The 23,683-nt window shown below is 45.0% G+C and overlaps 1 protein-coding gene across 2 annotated transcripts in view; it reads left to right on the plus strand.

The window, feature by feature from the left end:
• LOC122934218 (protocadherin Fat 4-like) overlaps positions 1–23,683 on the plus strand; it is a 140,326-nt gene that overhangs the window by 111,094 nt on the left and 5,549 nt on the right. For both annotated transcript variants that reach the window (XM_044289521.1, XM_044289519.1), the window contains exons 32-35: positions 4,603–4,700; positions 9,420–9,542; positions 11,691–11,873; positions 22,221–22,331. In XM_044289521.1, coding sequence (XP_044145456.1) covers positions 4,603–4,700; positions 9,420–9,542; positions 11,691–11,873; positions 22,221–22,331 — 515 coding nt within the window. The remainder of the gene's footprint in view (positions 1–4,602; positions 4,701–9,419; positions 9,543–11,690; positions 11,874–22,220; positions 22,332–23,683) is intronic.

The raw sequence follows: 23,683 nt of genomic DNA on the forward strand, positions 1-23,683 counted from the left end.
CCACCTGCACTGTGAATGTTTACATGGTGTGTTCAATAAAAACATGGTAACATTTAATTCTTTGTGTGTTATTAGTTTAAGCAGACTGTGATTGTCTATTGTTGTCACATTTTATGACCAATTTTTGCAGAAATCCATAGCATTCCAAAGGGTTCACATACTTTTTCTTGCAACTGTATAAACTAAACCAGATGCACCTGGAACATGCTCAATTTGCTCACAATGGCACCATACCGACTGAGATTAAAAACAATAAGACCACTATTGACGTCAGCACATTCCCTCCCCTTAGCACGCTTTTCGATCTACTAAACTGTCCCTCCCTATCCCTATACAACAAGTTTACCCTTTCCTTTAAACGACTACTATCATCAAAAGACTTAAGTAGGTCAGTCACACCTTTCGAATCCCTACTCACCCAGCTCAAAACTCCTAACAAAGTAGTCTCGCCCCTTTGCAAGCTACTTCTGTCCCCTCCCACAGATGCAGAACACTTTTTCATTAAAGCTTGCGAAGCGGATCTTAAGAAAAAGCTCTCAAAAGAAGAACTATTAACTATCTTCCTCGCTCCGAAGCAGGCCTCTAGGTGTGTGAGAATGCAGGAGAATGGCTACAAAATAATGACCAGATGGCACCTAACTCCCGTGCTATTAAATAATATATTATAACCCTAACTGCTGGAGATGCAAACAGCAACCGGGTACTTACTTCCACTTATGGTGGTCCTGCCCTCTCATTGTCCCATACCAGAGATCCGTTTTAACCCAGATCAATTTAATCACAGGCCTAAATCCTCCCTTGCTCCCCCAGATCTGCTTACTACACCTCTTCCCAAACAAAATACCAAAATGCAAGCTCCGGCTAACTAGACAACTCTTAGCTGCAGCCAGAATTATGATACCCACGCTCTGGAAGTCTGATCTCCAACCTAAACTTGCGCAATGGTCTGACAAGGTGGATTCCATTTTCCGCTTAGATGAATTAGCTAGTTGGGAATCCAAATCACATACTATTTTCCAAGTTATCTGGTCTCTCTGGGCAAAATTCAGAAACTTCGAGTAACAAGAGACTCTTATTGCGCATAAACCCGTCCTCCGCAATATGAAATACCCCTCTACCCTCTCACATTCCTATTTTTCTGGGAACACATAATTTAGTTTGAACACAATGAAATGCTACAGTGGGTCATGAAAGCCATAACCCCATCCTGATTTTACTTTTCCAGTTAGGTTACAAAAATAAGACTAATAGACAAAATGTACCTGCTGTTATTGTTCACTTTTAATTTGTTTCTAAATTTTGTTTACTTGGCGACCTTGTTTAATTGAACATGCATTGTAATAGCACAATGGTTTACCAGTTCTGTAAAAGCTGATTTCCATTAGCATACATACCATTGCACTTTCCACTATTACTTCAATATTTGTAACCTGTATCGCCTACGTTATTGTTATACATTCAAAATGATAATAAAAAGAATTTTGAAAATAAACTATATAAGCCCGGTGTGTTAACGAGATCATATCGGGCCAGAAACAATCCCAGGTAGCATGTAACGCTAAACCGAGACACGAACATGTGGATCAAGATAAAAGAACAACCCAAGATTAAATTGTATATTTAATTGCCTTAAAGGCACACTAGACTACAACACTATACACACAAAGGTATGGTAGCTAAAACTCCAAAAACCCAATATGGATCATAACTCCTCACTGGAAGGTCATAGGGAGGTTCTGGTGCCAATGGATCCAGCCGGGTCCCTGGTACATTTGGAGACCAAACACAGAGTTGCTACTTGGCTTCTACTATGAGTTCTCCATATCTCCCCTTCCCTAGGTCCTACAAAAGAGGGAGGCCCGGCGGAACGTTCGGCTCGTTCCCGGGATCTCGAAGATGTAACCGGTATATGGCTAATCCTTATGAACTTATGGTTCCAGACTTTCTGTGGGTTTCCTTAATGCAGTTGACCAGCTTGGGCCGCCCAGCAGGGGGTTGTCCTGGCAGGCAAGTTTGCTTCTTGTCCGGTTGTTGGAGATGTGAAATATCACTTTAAGGTTTTGAGGCTGGGTCACCTGTAGAGCCTATTTCTTATGCAAGATGCCCATCCCCCCTGACAGCAAATTGGCAGGCATCAAATTATGTTTCCCCATAGTCCTCACAGACTTCTAGTAGAAATAACAGAGGAATGGCACAACATGGAGTTCTAATAATAGATGCTTCAGAATTGTTATTACAATGGGAATGCATGTAGTTACTACAACAGACATGTCTAGAGAGGTGACAGGTCCTCTTAAATGAATATTTATGAGCTTTCAGGAATTCTGATAAGGGCTACCCATGAGCTATCATAACTGCAACATGCACAGTCCGGCCGATTCTTGGCCTATTTCCATAGTTGCAGCCTGATCTCTTCCCCCAGGTCGGGCCACCACTAAGGGCTCTCCCCATAGTGGTACTGCTCTCATTCATTCGTATGGAGCCAACGGAAATAGCCGAGCACTGGCTCGGCTATTTCCATCAGACTCATACGAATGAATGGAGGGTAGCTGCGTGTTCACAGTGTAGGTGGGATGTGCACCTGTTGGGCAATGGGGGCATATCCTAGTGATATGCCTCCATTGTCTGAGATGGGAAAACCCCTTTAAATCTAAAGGTTATATTTGGTCTCCTGTGCTCTTCTTTAACTAGGAAACAATAAAACATTTGTTGTATGTCGGCAACTACAGCAATGGATTCTTTACGGAATCTGATGAGGACACAGAGAAGTGTGTTATTGAGGTCTGATCCTGTCAAAAGAGACTCCCTCATATTGTGAACTGGAGTCAAATACTATTCGGATTAGTTCTGGCTTCGTAGGGTGGTAAATGCCAAAGATTGGCAGATACCAGCATTCTTCTTTTTCTTTTAGGGGTGGAGCTACTTCTGTTTGATTGTTCTCAAATATCTTGTTCATGAATAAGAAAAAATGTTTCATCATCTCTGGTCTTTTCTGGAAGTTGCGTTTGAGTGAACAGAAGCGTTTTAAGGCCTGATCCCTGTTGTTGGGAAGATGGCGTCTCTGTGTTTTGAAAGGCAGTGGTGCAACTGAGGTGTTTGTTTTATTCTGACCTTGAAGAATCCTTGTTCCATTATGTTTAAGAAGGCCTCATCTTCCATAGAGGGGGCTATCTTGTGGTCTTCCTTTGTCCTCTGGAACACCGTGCACCCCAAGTGATCTTGGTTTTCACCACAAGAATCGTTCTCGATTTCTGTGAAGTCAAGATATAGCACATTTGCCAGCTTCTCTCTTACAAAGAATCTGTTAGGACAAAGCTGAAAGAGGGATGGACGTCCGTTCTCCAAGGTATTTGTGTAAAGAGAATTCACCGTGGTTGGATTGTGAACATTTCCTAGGCAGACATCACCTATTCAGTTCATGTTAACTAATTCTGACGACGGTACAGGAATGGCCAGATAAGCCATAGTCTTTGAACTCACAGGACTGTGAGTGAAGAGCCAACAGTTTTTACAATTGTCCGCATTTGTCATGTTTTTCAACATAACCTGATGATACCTAATAAGGGCATTGTCCCAATCACTTTTCAGGTTCCCATACAGAGCTTGAATGCTCAGAGCCAGGGTTAGCAGTGCAAGAATCCTCATCCTCAGGGTTAGGCACTTTCTTACAGTGTGAGGCGTTGATCCAGTTGGGTTTTCCTTCCACCTTTACAGAAGTTGCGGTTATCAGCAAAACTTGTAAGGGACCATCAAATCTGGACTCAAGGGTTTTTCCCACGTGCCTATATATCATCACCCAGTCACCTGGTTGCAGACTGTGAATTCCTTCTACTGAGTCAAGATCTGGAAGAGAAGCAAACACCTGTTTATGCGTGTGTTCCAACCTGTTTGTGAGGGCCGCTATCATTTTTTTTTATTTTTTATATTGTTATAAAGGATATCCTAAGAATCTGATTAACTAGCAATTCACTAATAGGAGGTTGTTAATTAAAATCATTGCGTAAGTTGTGACAGCATACTGCAAGTGAACAAGGGTGGTAGAAAAATAAAAAAATTCCTATAGTTGGAACCACCCCTGTGCCTCACATAGATCAAAAAATCTCCCCATTCATTGCTCCAGTAGCTCTGTTGGATTGCCTTCAGGATGACAGATCAGGGGTATGTTCTTTCTGGAGCAGCACTATTCCTATCACAGATAGGGGTATGTGTCCTTTCTGCTGCAGTGCTCTCGCTGTTACTGTCTCAGCTTCTGACAGTAGATATGATCGGTGGTAGTTGAAGGATGGAACATGTGTGACCTGTTCTTTCTGCTCAGTAGGAAGACATAAATGTCACTATACAGACTGAACACCAGGGGATGCGATTACAATGAAGTAGATCATTTTTGTAACAATTTGAAAAGGAATATTTTTTCTTGCAGAATTATATTAAAATAGCATTCAATGTTGTGACTCTTTTACATGGGCAGATCACTTAGAGGAATACAAGCCAACATTTAGCTGGTCAGTGGTCTCTAGAATACATTGCTTTGTAAGTGAATCCAAATGTATAAAACAGACCTGATTGTACAAAATGTTTTATTTCATGTTGGTTGTCTTCCAGATATTAGTTGAATCTCCATCTTCTACACATGATGTTGCAGAGATTGAAATAAATGTGACTGTAGAAGAGGTTAAGCACCGTGTTCCAGAAATCATCAGGTATAGCTATGTGATGAGCCTTCAGATAATACTATACATGCACAGCCAGCGTTTCCACAATCCCTAATGTAAAACGAGATCAGTACTGCCACATGGCCTGAATGCTGGCTTTCTGCCTATTGATTTAGTCTGAATATTCAGGTAGAAACCAATCTACAGTAATTCAGGAACTCAAAGGAAAAATAGAGTGCAGTGGCTCCACCTCTCGTACCAGCTGGATTTGGTGCACAACCCCTGGTCGCAGAAAGAACAAAATGGAAATGTATCAAGTGGTAGGGGGCACTCAACTACCTGGTACCAGATGGACAGGAGTCTTATAAACAGTATTATAACAGGTATTTATTGAGGATAATAGTGGAGGGATCCACTTCAATGGATGGCTAAAAACAACATATAGACAATGTAGTATTAAAAAACATAAAAAAACATTAACATCACACTGGATGGCGCCAAAGAAACAAAAATAATAATAATGTGATGTGTGTATGTGTGTATAGGAGTGCTGTTGCACCTTGTGTTTGTCAGATGTATATTTGCAGCCACAAGCAACGTGCACCTGCGTATTGGGATGAGCTGACCTCCCCCCTTTTGTGTTTCTAGTATTATATATAGGAGTAGTGGCTGACTCCTATATGCTAGGTCGTGCACTCCCTCCTGCCCCTCCCCTGCCTCGCAGGCTGATTTTAATTAGATTGAGTATATAGTCTGCTCAGCATGCATGCTGGTACTTGTAGCCCCTGGATTCAATGAAGGCCATTTTGGCTCCACATAGACCTAAATCAAGGGGGCCAAGCATGCATGTGGGACCTGCACTTTCTGGATCCATGGTCGCTGTTATGGCACCCAACAGGTGAGTTTTAGTGTTAGGACCCGTCTTATAAAGGTCGCCTTGGCGTTCGGCAGACGGGCTCAAATGATTTTGTGCAAAATGTATTTGCTAAGCATCTCTAAGTTATTAGCATAGCATTATACTATATAGTAATATACTATATATATAGTAATATACTTTTGTACTCTACTTTTGGTTTGTAGAGTGCTGTCGCACCTTGTGTTTGTCAGATGTATAGGAGCCCAGTCGTTGGAGCTCAAGAGCTCTTGTATGGGACAGATAAGTCCTTATGGGTCCACAATGCCGTAAACAATAGGAACTCCAAATGTTTTGGAGTTCCAGAAGGCGTTTAATCTGATTGTAGTTCATTTAGATGATCCGGTCTGCATGCGGTCGGACGCCAAGTGTATCGAGGACCTTCTATCTTGTTCCACGTGATCCCTGGTCATGTGATCGGAGGATGTCCACGTGATCGGAGGGGAGAGTTCAGGAGGCTGGATTAGCTGAGATGGTTTCGCTAGTTAGGCGCGCGCCCGTTGAACTAGACCTAAAGTAGAGCTGGTAATTGAAGTACTTGTAGCCACAAATGTATTATGTGGGATCCCTTGAATGCTGCTTAAACCAAACGCGTTTCGGGGTCTGAACTTGCCCCTTCCTCAGTGGTCAACAGCATAATGAAATATCTGTCCTTTTATAGAGGATTTCACCTAGATGGGGGAGGTGCCTCTTTTACAGGGATACTTGAAAAAACAGGACTGGAGCTCACTTATTACGATGTGCCCTATAGCTTGCACCTGATGCATAAGTGAGTCCCTGTGAGTCCCTGTGATAAATCTGGCGCAGGTCTAGGCAGCTGGTTTAAGCTTACACCACCTATAGGATTAGTAACTCTAGGCCAATATTGTTTGTAATTAGCAGGTGCCCAGCATCTTGTAATTCTCTCTTAGGGGAAGTTATTCTAGCTTAGAGACTTAAATTTACACAAAAAGGTATTAAAGTAGAGAAGTTTTTAGATGGAGGTATCCACAGCATCAGAAGATTAAAGGGGTCATCAATATCAGATCGGCGAAGGTCTGACACCCGGCACCCTGCCGATCAGCTATATGAGGAGACGGAGCGCGCAGTGTGCACGTGCCGTCTCCTGTATCTGCATGTGCCGTCTCCTGTATCTCTTCCTGCTGCTGCTATGTCTATGGCAAAGCAGCGGTGAGCAGGAAGAAAGAAGGGAGACAGCATGTGCACACTGCGCGCGTCGTCTACTCGTACAGCTGTTTGGCCGGGGTGCAGGGTGTCGGACCCCCTAGCGATCTGATATTTATGACCTATTCGGAGGGTAGGTCATCAATATTAAAACAACCACTTTAATCTGTGTATAAATCTGTTAAAAGGGCCACACAAATATTATATGCAAATATAAACTGGTGGTGTTCTCTGGGACTCTACTATTAGGGGCCTATCCGTAGGATAACTCACCAATATCAGATTGGCGGGGGTCTCACTTGATCAGCTGTGTTGCAGTAGCTCTGGTGCACAAACCACAAGGCTTCATGCTCTGTGTAGCGGCTGAAGCTGGTTACTGCTGCTCTGCTCCTATTCACCTAGAGTCAGAGTCCTAGTGTGTAAAACATGGATTTTTATTATTTGTGTTCTGAATTTTGTTTACTTTACTAACACTATAATCTAGGACATTTCCCCTAAGTGCTACCACACAGTACTAATGCCCACATTATGGCCCCTCACAGTAATTAAGCCCACTTTGTGGCCCCTTCACAAAAGTTATGTCCTCCTTGTGGCCCCTCACAGCAGTTATACCCACCTTTGTTCCTGTCACGGTAGTTATGCCCACTTTTGTGTCCCCTCACAGCAGTTATACAAGATATGTTCCCCCCTCACAGTAGTTATGCCCAGATATGTGCCCCCTCACAGTAGATATGCCCAGATATGTGCCCCCTCACAGTAGATATGCCAGATATGTGCTGTGCCCCCTCACAGTGGTTATGGCCAGATATGTGCCCCCTCACAGTAGTTATGTCAGATTATGTACCCCCTCACAGTATTTATGCCTTCATATACTGTATGCCCCCTCATAGTAGTTATGCCCACATATGTGCCCCCTCACAGTAGTTATGGTAGATTAGGTGCCCCTTCACAGTAGTTATTCCAGACTTTTGTGCCCCCTCACTCTAGTCTGTAACTTTATGGAAAAAAACCACATACTTACCTTCTTCCTTGATGACGCGCTCCCACACTGATTTCGCGCTACTGGTTGTGCTGGAGGCCGATTACTGAGCTTTCAGCGCTGCTCCCACAGCCAGCAACGCCATGTGTGGCCTGCAGGTGGAGCGCCGGAACTCAGAAAGTGAAGCAGGGAGCAGAGAGGACTCCCTGCTTTACTCTGGAGACAATAACCCGGCAATGACAAGAACTGCTGGGTGAGTGTGCGCCCCCCCCCCCCCTCCTTGCCTCTGTGCCAGGGCGCATATTATACATGTTTGAAGAGCGCTCTGATGGGGCCCGGCCTTGTCACTGTACTTCTTGCCAGGCTCCATCAGAGCACTCCCATTACATGTGAGTGCAGCGGGCCCCTCCCCCCGCTGGGTCTCGGTTGTTATGCCCCTGTGTCCAGGGAATCACTTAAAGGGGTTGTTCAGGTTATGAGTTCAACCCAGACGTATCCCTTTCTTCACCCAGGCAGTCCGTCTGAGCTGATACTTTCCTTTGCCCTGCGCTTTTTTCTGCAGATTTGGTGATGTACCGGGTCTCTGCTAGGCGGAGGTTTCTGCCTAGCAGTGTTCCCGGTGACGTCACTGGCACTAATGGGCAGGCTTTAGTGCTTCCCTAGCCTGTAAAACGGTTAGGGCAGCGCTAAAGCCCGTCCATTAGTGCCAGTGATGTCACTGGCAACACTGCTAGGGGGAAGCTTCTGCCTAGCAGTGTAAAAATGTAAACAAAAAAGCCCTTGCCCTGACCAATACAGTGCAGGGCAAGGGAGAGCATCAGCTCAGATGGACTGCCTGGGTGAAGAAGAGGATTTGTCCTGGGGAGATTTTAAAATGTTTTTTTTTTTAATCCTTGCCATCTTTTGCTGCCCCCATTGAAATGAATGGGTCCGCACAGTGTCGGACTGGGGTACCTAGGGCCCACCAGTAAAATTTATTTTGGGGGCCCACCGTACGGATACATTCGAATATAATAAATAATTTAACATATTTTTTTTTTATATGAACACAGGCTGGTTGAGGTGCTGTACATCGAATCTATGTATGTAGTGCAGTAAGTCTACTGTGTTATGTGCCACTTGTGCAGGGGGTGGGGGACTAGGGGCCCACCTTGCTCAGGGGCCCACCAGGGGATTCCCCTGTACCCCTGTGGGCCAGTCCAAGCCTGGGTCCGCATCCGATCTGCAAAAAATGAGGATTGGATGCGGAACAAAAATAAATCTATATGCGGAGGGATCTGGATTTTCCACATGGACCGAAAGGGCTAAATTGTAAGCTCATTGCAGCAGGACCATCGCTCCTATTGTTTGAGTTGTTGGTTCGTTTTGTTACTCTGATGTCTGGTTTGATCTGCTCATGTGCCCTCTGATTTGTAAAGTTCTGCACAATATGCAGAGTTACGTCGGGGGGTACCAGCATTTTTCTGCTAGAGTCACAGCGCCCCTCCTGTCTCCAAGGGACCACTCTGCCTGTTCGGAGGAAGTAGGGACCTTGGAGTGGAGGTATCAGAGTGGTAGCACGCTCACCCTCTCAGGGGAACTTTTTCTGGGTGGATTCAGTTTTCCAGCACCTTACAGGACAATTGGATCTGCACAATTTATAACATACGGTACCTTTATTAATAGTGAATGCCTGTGATATAATGTTAGTTCTAAATGTTACCAATTACAGGGTCTTGGAGGATGCACTGCAGAACAAGGTTACAAACATCAGCGTTGATTCAGATCCCAAAGATGAGCAAGATACAGAAATTAAGTTTGAAGCTGCCGGTGAGAGTTACCAAGACATTATCAGGTATTATTCAGTGGCAATGAAAAAGACTGATCTCAAATTATAGTCTGTGTTAGGCTACTTTCACACTAACGTTTCTATTTTCCGGTATTGAGGTCTCAATCAGTCATAGGGTCTCAATACCGGAAAAAAAATGCTTTCGTTTTGTCCCCATTCATTGTCAATTGGGGCAAAACTTAACTGAACAGAACGGAGTGCTCCAAAATGCATTACATTCCGTTTGGTTGCGTTCTCATACCGGAGAGCAAACCGCAGCATGCTGTGGTTTTTTTTCTGTCATAGGATGAGGAGCAAGACAGATCGGTCATGACTCACAATGCAAGTCAATGGGAACGGATCCATTTAACTCTGACACTATCTGACACAATAGAAAACAGATCTGTCTCACATTGACTTTCAATGGAGTCCATGACAGATGCGGATGGTTGTATTATCAGTAACGGAAACATTTTTGCTGATCCCTGCCGGATCCAGCAAAAACACTGGTTGTATTCCCCATAATATGACAATTCTGTAGCCATTTAGAGGGGGTGTCCCTGCACAGTCTGAAACTGTCCAATTAGAGCTGACAGCGCTAGACTGCGTAGGTGAACACGCCTCTGACAGGATGAATGGTAACAAAAGAGTAACGGTATGATGAAGAGCTATGAAAATAAAGGCTCAATGCAGCAGATGATTATTGGGAAGGAAGCGTTTCTTCCCGGCAATTGCCTGCTCGTCAGTGGAGGTTACATGCAGCAATCTCCTCCACAGTATGGGGAGGAGCAATCACTAATGCCAACGCTCATCCCAATACAGAATCAGCGGCTGTTTTGACATTACGATCGACTGCCGGCAAACAATAATTTTAGGTGACTGTGCCAGCGATCAATTACCCGATAATTCAGTGTTTCGCTGGTCCATGGGGTAATTGGCGGCACCTTCAAATGGTATGAATGTCGGGCAGTGTTAAAGGGCCTAAAGTTGCTCTACAATTGCTCTATTATGGGGAATACTATTAGGGGTCATTTATAAAATCAGATGTCAGGAGGTAAGCCCAGGTCCAAATCTAAGGCTTCAGAATGCATGCTTACACAGGACCCAGCTCTGCAAAACCGGCAAGCAGAAATCCGAATAATTAGGCACTGAAATTACAAAGCTGTGGGTTAGAGAGGTTGTCCGAGCTTTTACTATTGATGACCTATCCTCAGGATAGGTCTTCAGTATCAGATCGGTGGGGTTCCAACACCCGGCACCCCCACCGATCAGCTGTATGAGGAGACGGCGCACTCAGTGTACAGGTGCCATCTCTCTTCCTGTCCGCTGCTGCTGTCTATGGTCTTTGCCATACACAGCAGCGGTGAACAGGAAGAGAGACGGCACGTGCACAACTGGGCGCGCCTTCTCCTCAGGATAGGTTATCAATAGAAAAATCCCGGACAACCCCTTTAATATAATGCAGCAGCTTAGCCACAAAGCAAATGCAATCCATTAAAGGGGTTGTGCAGCCTATACATAATGATGACCTATCCTCTTCAAACAGCTGATTGGCGGGGGTGCCTGGATTTGGACCCCTCACAATCATATATTGATGACCTTTTCTGAGGATAGGTCATGAATAGGTAACGGCTGCACACCCCTTTAGACACAGGAAAGAGAGCCACCATAGCCATGTTCAAACATGGGAAAGAGAGCTACGATGGCCAACTTTGAATTGTGACTGTACAGACTTTGTACCATAGTTTATGCAGAAAGTTTCCACACTGAAATCTGACAGAATGTGACATGTTGCAGATCTTGAATTACGCATCATGTCAATTTATGCTATGGATTTCCACCGTGGATTTCTCCTTTTGCATTTTACTGCTAAAAATCTGCATTATTTTGTATCAAAATCTGCAGCAAAATGCAGAGCAGACCCTCCACATGTGGCCCTTACGCTGCAGTACCCTGCTGTACCTGGGCTGTATCTGTGAATATTAATTTACGACTCAACCGGCGCTTTCCTTTGATTGAGTTACCGCCACTGACGGCAGCTAATGGCTGCGTGATTTTGGTCACTGCAAGTGGGCATGGCTTGGCAGCATCCGGCCAGCCACACCATCTGCTCTCACCGAAACAGCTCTCGTTTCACTGACATGCCTGATCTATGTTCATTTTCTCCTTTTCTAGAAAGCTGACCGACAACAAATCCACACTTCAAATCCAGCTGGGTTCAATATTTGGAAAACCTGTGGTTATTGCTATACCGCAGCCCCATACCTTTGGCCTAAGTACAGGAAGTGTAGCTGGCATTGTGACCATAAGTGCCATCCTGTTTATTTTCATTGCTTCTTCAGCATTTTATGTGATAAGGTAAATACTTACTGAATATGTCCCTTTTTCATTAGAATTCACAATATATTTCATGCTACCTTTTTTCAATTCATTAAAGTCAATTTACATAACCTGTCCTAAAGGATCGTGCACCCTCTTATGTTAGAGCTCTGTTTTGTACAAAGCTTTAAAGGGGTTTTCCGAGACTTTTCTACTGATGACCTGTCATCTGCATCTGATTGGTAAGGGTCCGACACCAATCATCACTTAGGGTACTTTCACACTAGCGTTTTACTTTTCCGGCACTGAGTTCCATCCTAGGGGCGCTATACCGGAAAACAACTGATCAGTTTTATCCCTATGCATTCTGAATGGAGAGCAATCCGTTCAAGATGCATCAGGATGTCTTTAGTTCAGTTGTTTTGACTGATCAGGCAAAAGAGAAAACCGCAGCATGCTACGGTTTTCTCTCCGGCGAAAAAAACTGAAGACTTGCCTTCAGAATACCGGAATGCCGGATCCGTCGTTCTGGCATGCGCAGATCGGTAAAAATGTGAAAAAATGTACAAGACGGATCCGTCGGTCCGCATGACAAGCGGAGAGACAGATCCGTCCTTGCAATGCATTTGTGAGACGGATCCGCATCCGGATCCGTCTCTCAAATGCTTTCAGTCAGCGGCAGATCGGCGGATTCGGCGGGCAGTTCCGACGACGGAACTGCCCGCCGGATTCCACTGCCGCAAGTGTGAAAGTAGCCTTAGTAAACAGCCTACACAGTTTTAACAGTTTTTACTGTTTAAATGATTAAAGGACATTTAGGGTTAGATTTAGAATGGCAATCAACCTCTCAGTCTTCAACTTTGCTGCCTTTATCAGTTTTTACATAATTTTTTCCCTTCCACTCTGCCTTTTTTGTTTTAGAGCTCTTTTACACCTGCGTTATTGTCTTCCGGCATAGAGTTCCGTCGTCGGGGCTCTATGCCGGAAGAATCCTGATCAGGATTATCCTAATGCATTCTGAATGGAGTGAAATCCGTTCAGGATGCATCAGGATGTCTTCAGTTCCGGAACGGAACGTTTTTTGGCCGGAGAAAATACCGCAGCATGCTGCACTTTTTGCTCCGGCCAAAAAAACTGAAGACTTGCCGCAAGGCCGGATCCGGAATGAATGCCCATTGAAAGGCATTGATCCAGATCCGGCCTTAAGCTAAACGTCGTTTCGCCGCATTGCCGGATACGACGTTTAGCTTTTTTAGAGTGGTTACCATGGCTGCCGGGACACTAAAGTGTGAATATTTGATTATAATCTAACTAATTATATACAATCATTATCTACTGAAAAAGAGATGTATTCACTTACTGGTGTGACAGATGGTTACCTCATAATGTACACACAAAGATGCCGCATGCCGCATGCTAATGAGCTGATTCAAGTCCGGCGTGATGTCATTGAGTCCAGCGTTTATTTAATTAACAGCTATAGCCACTCCCCTGCCCACCTGCTGCTGATTCATATGGAAAATAACTGTCAATCTGCAGCCGGTAGGTGGGGAGAGTCAGGAGCTCATAAATATTCATGACTCATCATTATCAGCTGGAGCTTTTCAATGCAAGATGTTGGCAGATTGACTGGGTCAATTAAAGAAAGTGACCCAGCATTTTGCTAAGAGAATCAGTCACTTATTTATGTTGCCCTTAGTTAGGACACCATAAAACTGGTGACAGGTTCCCTTTAAGCTTGTAGTGCTCCCTAGCAGTAGAGAGAGCTGATTAACTACTGCCAAGCTGAAAGGCAAATGCTGAGGGGCGATATCCCGGAGACTATGTGATACAAAGTAGCAATCATAAAGCTACATGTAACACGCATAAGGATCATCAATAAAGATTTTTATTTTTTTTAACCGTTCAATACAGGCAGTGAGACAAGTGACTTTTAGAGATGGAAACCCATTTTTCTCATCTGTATCATTGGGGGACACAGTCTTGACCTTGGGTATAACTATTGCCACTAGGAGGCGACACTAAGCAAAGAAAGTGTCAGCTCCTCCTCTCAGCTACATCCCTCCTGCAGACACTGAACTAATCAGTTTTAGCTTAGTGTCCGTAGGAGGCAGACCTCCCTATTTTTTCTTTTAATTTTTCTCTTTTTCTTTCCTTTAGCTGGGCTGAGGGCAGTCTCCAATCTGCCTGCGTTCCCACCCAGGAGACGGGAGTCCAGGGGGTCCCCAAGCCTGCTGCACGTTCCCGGTCTCCAGAAGGCAAGGAGCACCAGAGGTTCCTGTAAAAACCTCTGTCTCCCGCCAGCTTTCGGGTCACCAGGTCCGGTCTCTGCCAAAGTCCCCTTTGTTCCCGGTGTAGCTACCCTCACCAAGGGGTAACACACCGAAGCTAGAGCCAGGGGGGCAGAAAACGCCAGATGGGTGAGTATTTTCTCAGTCCCCAAGGCCCCCATTCCTCCTCCCTCCCCCTCCTCAGGTTTTTTTATGTGAAGATCCCCATGGAGGCCTACTTACCTCCACCTGAGGCCTCAGTTTCAGCAGGTGTCCCTTCCCCGAGACTTCTGCTTATTCCCAGACTTTCTCTAATGGCTCAGTGTGTTATTAGGTTGTTTCCTAAGAAAAATGCCCTAGTAATCTGGTGATTAACCTGCACGTGCATTTGGAAGCTAAGCAGGATGTGTTGTTGATGAGAGTCCAACCTGCCAATAAGCTCCGCCCCTGCGTTCTGCTTAACCCCTTCCTTGCCTCAGTGCTACTGTGCTGGGGAAAGTGCTTCTGGGCTCTCTGCTGAGGTTTGCAGCGCTGGTTATTAGTACAGATAGATGTGGGTGCAGTTCCCTTAGGTCTGTTTGGTTAGAATTGAGGTGTTTATAAAAAAAAGTCTATATATTTATATATTATTAACCCTTGGAGCTATTTGGTCTGTCTGAACCTAGTTCCCATGCAATTCTGTAGGCTGAATTTCTTTACCCTACTGCTGGATGCATACGTCCTATATCGCAAGTGGAATACGGGCGCTACCGCTGTATACCGCACTCCCTGTAGCTTGCCTTCTTTCTATAAGCAAAGTAGTTACATGGTAGCATACCCTCCTTCCATAGGCCCTTGTTCCATCGGCGGAGTAATTGCACGTGCTCTGGATGCCGTGCACCCTGTAGCATTACCCTCCTTCCATAGGCCCTTCTTCCATCGGCGGAGTAATTGCACGTGCTCTGGATGCCGTGCACCCTGTAGCATTACCCTCCTTCCATAGGCCCTTCTTCCATAGGCGGAGTAATTGCACGTGCTCTGGATGCCGTGCACCCTGTAGCATTACCCTCCTTCCATAGGCCCTTCTTCCATAGGCGGAGTAATTGCACGTGCTCTGGATGCCGTGCACCCTGTAGCATTACCCTCCTTCCATAGGCCCTTCTTCCATAGGCGGAGTAATTGCACGTGCTCTGGATGCCGTGCACCCTGTAGCATTACCCTCCTTCCATAGGCCCTTCTTCCATAGGCGGAGTAATTGCACGTGCTCTGGATGCCGTGCACCCTGTAGCATTACCCTCCTTCCACAATAGGCGGAATAACTGCACTTGCACTGGATACCGTACAGCCTCCTAAATATTTAGAGCCACACAAATGACAATACAAGAATACATCTTTTAAATCATCCAAAAAGGACATCATATGCATAATCATAAGCAATAAAGATAAAACCTTGCGAAAAGTGCTATGAAATGGAAAATAACACCACGATCCCCCAATTAAACAGTATATTAAGCAGCCAGCAGTAGGGGAGACAGTAAATATGCCACACCGCTAATATGCAGTCAGTATATCAATACCATTATCTTATCATACATTATAACATGTGTTCAGTGGGAAATATGAAGCTGACATTCCAATAATGGAAGTATCATAAATCCCAAGTGGGAGATGCACATGGTATAAGAACACACCATGTAGTCAGCACAATCACCAATCTACCCCTGAAAAACATGCAGCAATACTGAAGCCATAGCAGGGCACACAATAGATCAAAACACAACTATACGAACCAGTGTAAGGAGAGCCCAGACCCGACGTACGTTTCGCAGACGCGCTTCTTCTTCTGCGAAACGTACGTCAGCTTCATATCTCTCATTGAACATATTATAACATATGATAACATCATGGTATTGATATACTGATTGCATATTAGCGGTGTGGCATAATTACTGTCTCCCCTACTGCTGGCTGCTTAATATACTGTTTAATTGGTAGATCGGGATGTTATTTTCTATGTGGCTCATTCAGCCTGTTGGCATATACTGTATTTGGAACATTGTGTTAAACCGTGTTATTTACAGCCACCATTGGGGGCAGCATATTTACCCTATTGACTCCAGTTTATGTGGGGAGGGCTTTCTTTAATTTCATAGCACTTTTCGCAAGGTTTTATCATTATTGCTTATGGTTATGTATATGATGTCCTTTTTGGATGATTTAATAAAGAGGTTTTCTTGTATTGTCATTTGTGTGGCTCTAATTTTTAGGAGTTTTTGTATGTTTCCACACATTGTTTTATATTTTGTTCAATTATTGGCGTTTGTATTATTGGCCTTTTTGCACTGGATACTGGGCAGCTTATAGCATTACTCTCCTTCCAGAGGTGGAGTAATTGCACTTACACTCGATGCTGTACTGCCTTTAGTATTACCTCCTTCCATAGGCGGTGTAATTGCACCTACAATGGATACCGTGCAGCCTGTAGCATTACCCTCCTTCCATAAAAGGCAGAGTAACTGCACTTACACTGGATGCGGTACTGCCTGTAGCATTACCTCCTTCCATAGGTGGAGTAATTGCACTTGCACTGGATACTGGGCAGCTTATAGCATTACTCTCCTTCCATAGGTGAAGTAATTGCACTTACACTCGATGCTGTACTGCCTTTAGTATTGCCTCCTTCCATAAGCCGGAGTAATTGCTTTTGCACCAGATACCGTGCAGCTTATAGCATCACCCTCCTTCTATAGGTGGAGTAATTGCACTTACTTTGGATGCTGTACTGCCTGTTGCATTACACTCCTTTAATAGGCGGAGTAATTTGCATTTGCACTGGATACCATATAGTCAGTAGCGTTACACTTCCTTCTTAGGTGGAGTACTTGCACTTCCATTGGGTACTGTATAGCCTGTACCATTACCCTTCTTCCATAGACAGGGTAATAGCACTTCCATGGGGTACTGTACAGTCCGTTCCATTATTCTCTTTCCATAGGCAGAGTAGTGCCACTAACTCTGGACACAGTACAGCCGGTAGCTTTACCCTCCTCCCATGGGTGGAGTAATTGCAATTCCATTAGGTGCCGTTCGGCCGGTAGCATTACCCTCCTTTTTTAAAGGACAGAGCGTTTGCACATTTCTTAGGCAGAGTATTGGCACCTTCCGTGGGCTACTGTACATCAGGTAGCAATGTTCTCCTTCCATAGGTGGACTATTTACACCACCACAGGATACCAGAAGTCCTGTAGCACTACCCTCCTTCCATGGCGGAGTAGTTGCACTATCACTGGATGCTATGCTTCCTCCAGCATACATTTTGTGGTATTACTTTGTATAGTGTAGTTGCTCTACCACTGGTTCCTATACAGGCTATTGCATTACCCTCCTTCATTGGGTGGATAACTGCACTTCCGCTGGATACCATACGTCCTGTTGCATTACCCCTCTGCAGGCGGAGTAATAGCACTAATACTGGTTGTCATCTATCCTTTCGGTTTTCCCCCTTCTATAGGTGGATTAGAGGCACCACAATTGCATAGTGCAGATTTGGTAGCATTACCCTCCTTCTATTGGTGGAGTAGTTGCACAACCAGTAGTGCTTACACTACCCGTGTACCCGATACATTGTGTCGGGTTTCCCTCTTCAGTCAGCGGAGTGATGCTCTGTCGCATTTTACGTCTTTCTTAGGTGGGACGGTAGCTGACAGGCTGTGGACTCAATACGATCGACATCCATTCTCTGTCAGTAGGTGGAACAGATGCACTGCTTGTCACTTTCCTTGATTCTCAAGTGGAGGATGGCGCTAGCACCATATTCGGGGTGTTTACTGCTGTTTGTCCTAATTCTCAGGGGGAGCCTCTCCTCTGGTCATGGAAACCATAGTTGGGCTATGGCCTCCCCCTATGAGGCAGCCTTGCGCTGGCCATAGATTTTATGGCTACTTTTGTTCCGTGCCTCTACTGTGGGACTCCTTCCCAGGGGGAGTATTTCTGTTCATTGTCCCCCTTCTAGGGGTGACACCTTCTTGCTAGTTATAATGTAGCTGTGATTGTGCCTACATTTCCTTATCACAGGTGGCACTGTGCTCATGTTCTGCCATCATCAGGTGCGATAGGCCTTTATATGTATGGGTTTGCTCTCTTCTTGTGGGTATTAGTATGGCTTTCGGTGCATGGTATAACCTGATGATTTCTAGGGCGTGGGCTTCGAGCCTTTACAGGTAGTGCATTGCCTCTACCTTCTACTACGGTGACAGCATCAGCATTGCCTCCATGTGGTTTTGGGTATGCACTTATTCAGTTTGCATATGTGTATTGTTTGCATGGCTCCCCAGTCGTACTGTCCTTGTTGTCACCCCTAGATGCTGGTTCCCTTCTGAGCCGCATCAACCTTTTCTACTTCTCTTTCGTAGGGCAAGTAGTTGCCATATGTAGGGTGTCGGATCTAGCGATGGATTTGTTTGGCCATGGTGGAAGCATACTGCATCAGTGGACGGGCTCCACCCTTCTGGGTTACTGCTCATTTTGCTCGGGCAATGGTTGGGCAGTACATCATGGGGCTTCGGCCCTTCAGGAGTGCAGGGCGGCTGCCTGGTGTCTGGGCACACTTTTCCAAGTGCACACCTTTGCATCTTTTGACACTTCTCTGGGGCGTAGAGTTTTGCTCAAACCCCAAATACTGTAGCGTATTTATGACTGGGGGAGCAGATCCTCCATATTTGATCCATTGCTAACGGCAATCCCCAGCAAAAATGCATACAATGGAGGATGCCGGCAGCGGACCACATGTACCACAAAAACATCCTACACAAGATGAAATAATGTGTGGATGAAAATATAAGAGTAAATAGATCACTGCAAATGGTGCACCACACTAATATGCAACTGACAATACAAGGCTAAACCCTCACACTGATGTAAAAAAATGAGATTTTAGACAATATATTCCTGTCAGGAAGATATTGGAGCCCGCGCACCCTGCCAAGGTATCTCAGTGTAGCGCGGGACCTACCACTAACCTACCTATAGTGTGTGACCAGTGTCTGATAGGTACCAAGGTCCGACTCACAGCCAAACTCCCACATACCGCCAAAGTAAGATCACTAATAAAATGGGAGGAGGGAGGAGGCTGCGAGCCCCACCTATGGCAGGCCATGTGACACAGGCTACCAGGTGCACTAGAATGTTACCAATGATAAGCGTCTGCACATTCAATGCATATCAAGAAAAATCACAGAATAGATTGGCCTTACTGGGAGGAAATTCTCAAACGCCAAATACTGTAGCGTATTTATAACCGGGGGAGCAGATCCTCCACATGTGATCCGTTGCTAAAGGCAATCCCCAGAAAAAATGCATACAATGGAGGGCAGCGGACCACATGTACCACAAAAACATCCTACACAAGATGAAATTATGTGTGGATTAAAATAAGAGTAAATAGATCACTGAAAATGGTGCACCACACTAAGGCTCCATTCACACGTCCGCAATGTGTTTTGCGGATACACAGAGCCACGGATCCGCAAAACACGGAAAGCGGCAATGTGCATTCCGCATTTTGCGGACCGCACATTGCCGGCACCAATAGAATATGCCTGTTCTTGTCCGCAATTGCGGACAAGAATAGGACATGTTCTATTTTTTTGCGGAAACGGAAGCACGGATGCGGAAGTGCGGATCCGCAAATGTGGATGCGGACAGAACATTCCGGCCCCATTGAAAATGAATGGGTCTGCACCAGTTCCGCAAAATTGCGGAACGGATGCAGATCCATTTTGCGGACGTGTGAATGGACCCTAATATTCAACTGACCATACAAGGCTTAACCCTCACACTGATGTTTAAAAATGAGATTTTAGCCAATATATTCCTGTCAGAAACATATTGAAGCCCGCGCACCCCGCCAAGGTATCTCAGTGTAGCGGTTATAAATACGCTACAGTATTTGGGGTTTGAGCATTTCCTCCCAGTAAGGCCACTCTATTCTCAGATTTTTCTTGATATGCATTGAATGTGCGGACGCTTATCGTTGGTAACATTGTAGTGCACCTGGTAGCCTGTGTCACATGGCCTGCCATAGGTGGGGCTCGCAGCCTCCTTCCTACACCCATTGTATTAGTGATCTTACTTTGGAGGTATGTGAGAGTTTGGCTGTGGGTCGGACCTTGGCACCTATCGGACAGTGTTCACACACTATAGGTAGGTTAGCGGTAGGTCCCACGCTACACTGAGATATCTTGGCGGGGTGCGCGGGCTCCGATATGTTCCTGACAGGAATATATTGGCTAAAATCTCATTTTTTAACATCACTGTGAGGGTTTAGCCTTGTATTGTCAGTTGCATATTAGTGTGGTGCACCATTTGCAGTGATCTACTTGCGGCGTAGAGTTTTGCAGAAAGCAGTCCTCGGATTGGCAGGATGGCTTCTTGTTTTATGACCCACCCTGGTGACTGCTCTGGAACGTCCCAAGGTCCAGACTGTGTCCCCCAATGATACGGGTGAGAAAACTAGATTTTTGTACTTACCGTAAAATCTGTTTCTCTTCCACCCTGTATTTACATTACTGGTTCTCCTAGATGGGTCCTTCTGGTTCCTCAGGATGACCCATTTCCGGTTTTCTTCCTTTTTATAATTGGCTGTTGGCTTCTCCTGGCTGCTCCTACTGCTTTTGTACAAACTGATTAGTTCAGTGTCTGCAGGAGGGATATAGCTGAGAGGAGGAGCTAAAACTTTTTTTGCTTAGTGTCACCTCCTAGTGTCAATAGCTATACCCAAGGTCAAGACTGTGTCCCCTAATGAACGGGAGAGAAACAGATTTCATGGTAAGTGCTAAAATCTAGTTATATGTATCTCTTAACTTCTGAAAGAGAAGATAGCCCAATTTTCCTGGACCTCAAGCCCCCCCCCTTCTTAGACCAATTCTTAAAGCATTTGTTTACCTCCCTCCCCAAAATCACTTTTAAGAACCATTCTCCAAATGATAACCTTGTCATTCTTGCCAATGTGCCCCATGACTTCTGGGTCTTTACCAGACCGTCCCAGTAATCTATGAACCCAATCCACAAAATGTCAAAATTGAGCATCTGGAAGACAACACACTGCTCGACGATCCTATTTTTTGTGCCAGATTGCCCAATAAAACATACAGTGCCTTGAAAAAGTATTCACACCCCTTGAACTTTTCCACATTTTTAATGTTGCATGCATTTTATTGGGAGTTTATGTGATAGACCAACACAAAGTAGCATGTCTGAAGTGAAAAGAAAATGATACATGGTTTTCAACATTTTTAATAAATCTATTGTGACCAATTGCCTTCAAAAGTCACCTAATTAGTAGAGTCCACCTGTGTGTGATTTATTCTCAGTATAACTACAGCTGTTCTGTGAAGGCCTTAGAGGTTTGTTAGTGAACATTAGTGATCAAACAGCATCATGAAAACAAAGGAACACACCAGACAGGTCAGGGATAAAGTTGTGGAGAAGGGTATAGCAGGGTGAGGTCTGCTCTGAACATCTCATGGAGCACTGTTCAAGCCATCATCTGAAAATGGAAGGAGTATGGCACAACGGCAAAACCTACCAAGACATGGCCGTCCACCTACACTGACAGCCCAGGCAAGGGGAGCACTAATCAGAGAAGCAGTCAAGAGGCTCATGATCACTCTGGAGGAGCAGCAGAGATCCACAGCTTAGCTGGGATAATCTGTTCACAGGACTTTTAGTCATGTACTCCACAAATCTGGCCTTTATGGACGAGTGGTAAGAAGAAAGCCAGTTTTGAAAGAAAGCCATAAGAAGTCCCTTTTGCAGTTTGCAACAAGCCATATAGGGGACATAGCAAACATGTAGAAGAAGGTGCTCTGGTCAGATGAGAGCTTGCTACTGACTTGCCCTGCATTTTTATTCACCTGCTGAATAGACCAGAGCAGACATTCTCCCTTCTATCAAAGTATCTTGCTGCGGCAGTGTTATCACTGAACTAATTTCCCTGTAATCCACCAACTTTGCAGACTTGTTGGGGGTGCTAGATCAGGACTACTTCTACACTAACAGAACAGCAAAGAACATCTATGGCATAGTAAAGAGATCTGCACATACATATCTATTTTATAATGTTTTTACTCTTTTTTAGGAACAATGTCCAAAAGCACTCAAAGAAACCGAGTAGTGAATCCACTGATGAGCTACATTCTGCAAGTGGTGACGATGGTCCATCAAGCAATGGTCTGAAAAAAGATAATGGGTAAGGTTAAAGCTTTTCTTGCCTCAAGCTAAGCCCACAACACATTTTTGCACTGAGTTGAAAATGTGGTTCTTAACACAAAATGATCTATATGTATTTCATCTTGTTAGTGTACCCGCATTGTAACTGACAGCTAGGACCCACTGTAATGGCCAGAACTGGCGATAATTCCTGTCCCAGCAGTTTAACCCAATAAATGGGGTGAAAATGACCGCAGCTCTAATGCCCCTTTCACATGGGCGAGTATTCCGCGCGGATGCGATGCGTGAGTTGAACGCATTGCACCCGCACTGAATACCGACCCATTCATTTCTATGGGGCTGTGCACATGAGCGGTGATTTTCACGCATCACTTGTGCGTTGTGTGAAAATCGCAGCATGCTCCTCTTTGTGCGTTTTTCACATAACGCAGGCCCCATAGAAATTAATGGGGTTGCGTGATTTTCACGCACGGTTGCTAGGTGACGATCGGGATGGGGACCCGATCATTATTATTTCCCCTTATAACATGGTTATAAGGGAAATTAATAGCATTCTTAATTCAGAATGCAGGGGAAATAATACAATCTTCTGTGAAGAAGTTCGGGTCTGGGTACCACATTCAGTTTTTTATCACGCGCGTGCAAAACGCATTGCACCCGCGCGATAAAAACTGAACAACGGAACGCAATCGCAGTCAAAACTGACTGCAATTGCGTACCTACTCGCGCGGGTTTGCCGCAATGCATCCGGACCTTATCCGGACACGCTCGTGTGAAAGAGGCCTAAGGCCTCTTTCAGACGGGCGTTGCGGGAAAATGTGCGGGTGCGTTGCGGGAACACCCGCGTTTTTTCCGCGCAAGTGCAAAACATTGTAATGCGTTTTGCACTCGCGTGTTTGGTCAGTGCTATTTTACTATGCATTCTATATTCAGAATGCTATTATTTTCCCTTATAACCATGTTATAAGGGAAAATAATAATGATCAGGTCTCCATCCCGATCGTCTCCTAGCAACCGTGCGTGAAAATCGCACCGCATCCGCAATTGCTTGCGCATGCTTGCGATTTTCACGCAACCCCATTCATTTCTATAGGGCCTGCGTTACGTGAAAAATGCACAAAATAGAGCATGCTGCGATTTTCACGCAACGCATAAGTGATGTGAAACAGCCCCATAGAAACAGCCCCATAGCCCCACGATCATGTGAACAGCCCCATAGAAATGAATGGGTCGGTATTCAGTGCGGGTGCAATGCCTTCAACTCACGCAAGAGTGAAAGGGGCCTAAGGGGTTCATCAGAGTTATTTACACTCCCACTGGCCCCCTTGAGACACAATTGCAGGGTATCAGTGGGGTTCTATGGCAGTTGGA

Source organism: Bufo gargarizans, chromosome 4 (assembly GCF_014858855.1).
Source record: "Bufo gargarizans isolate SCDJY-AF-19 chromosome 4, ASM1485885v1, whole genome shotgun sequence".
NCBI lineage: Eukaryota > Metazoa > Chordata > Amphibia > Anura > Bufonidae > Bufo > Bufo gargarizans.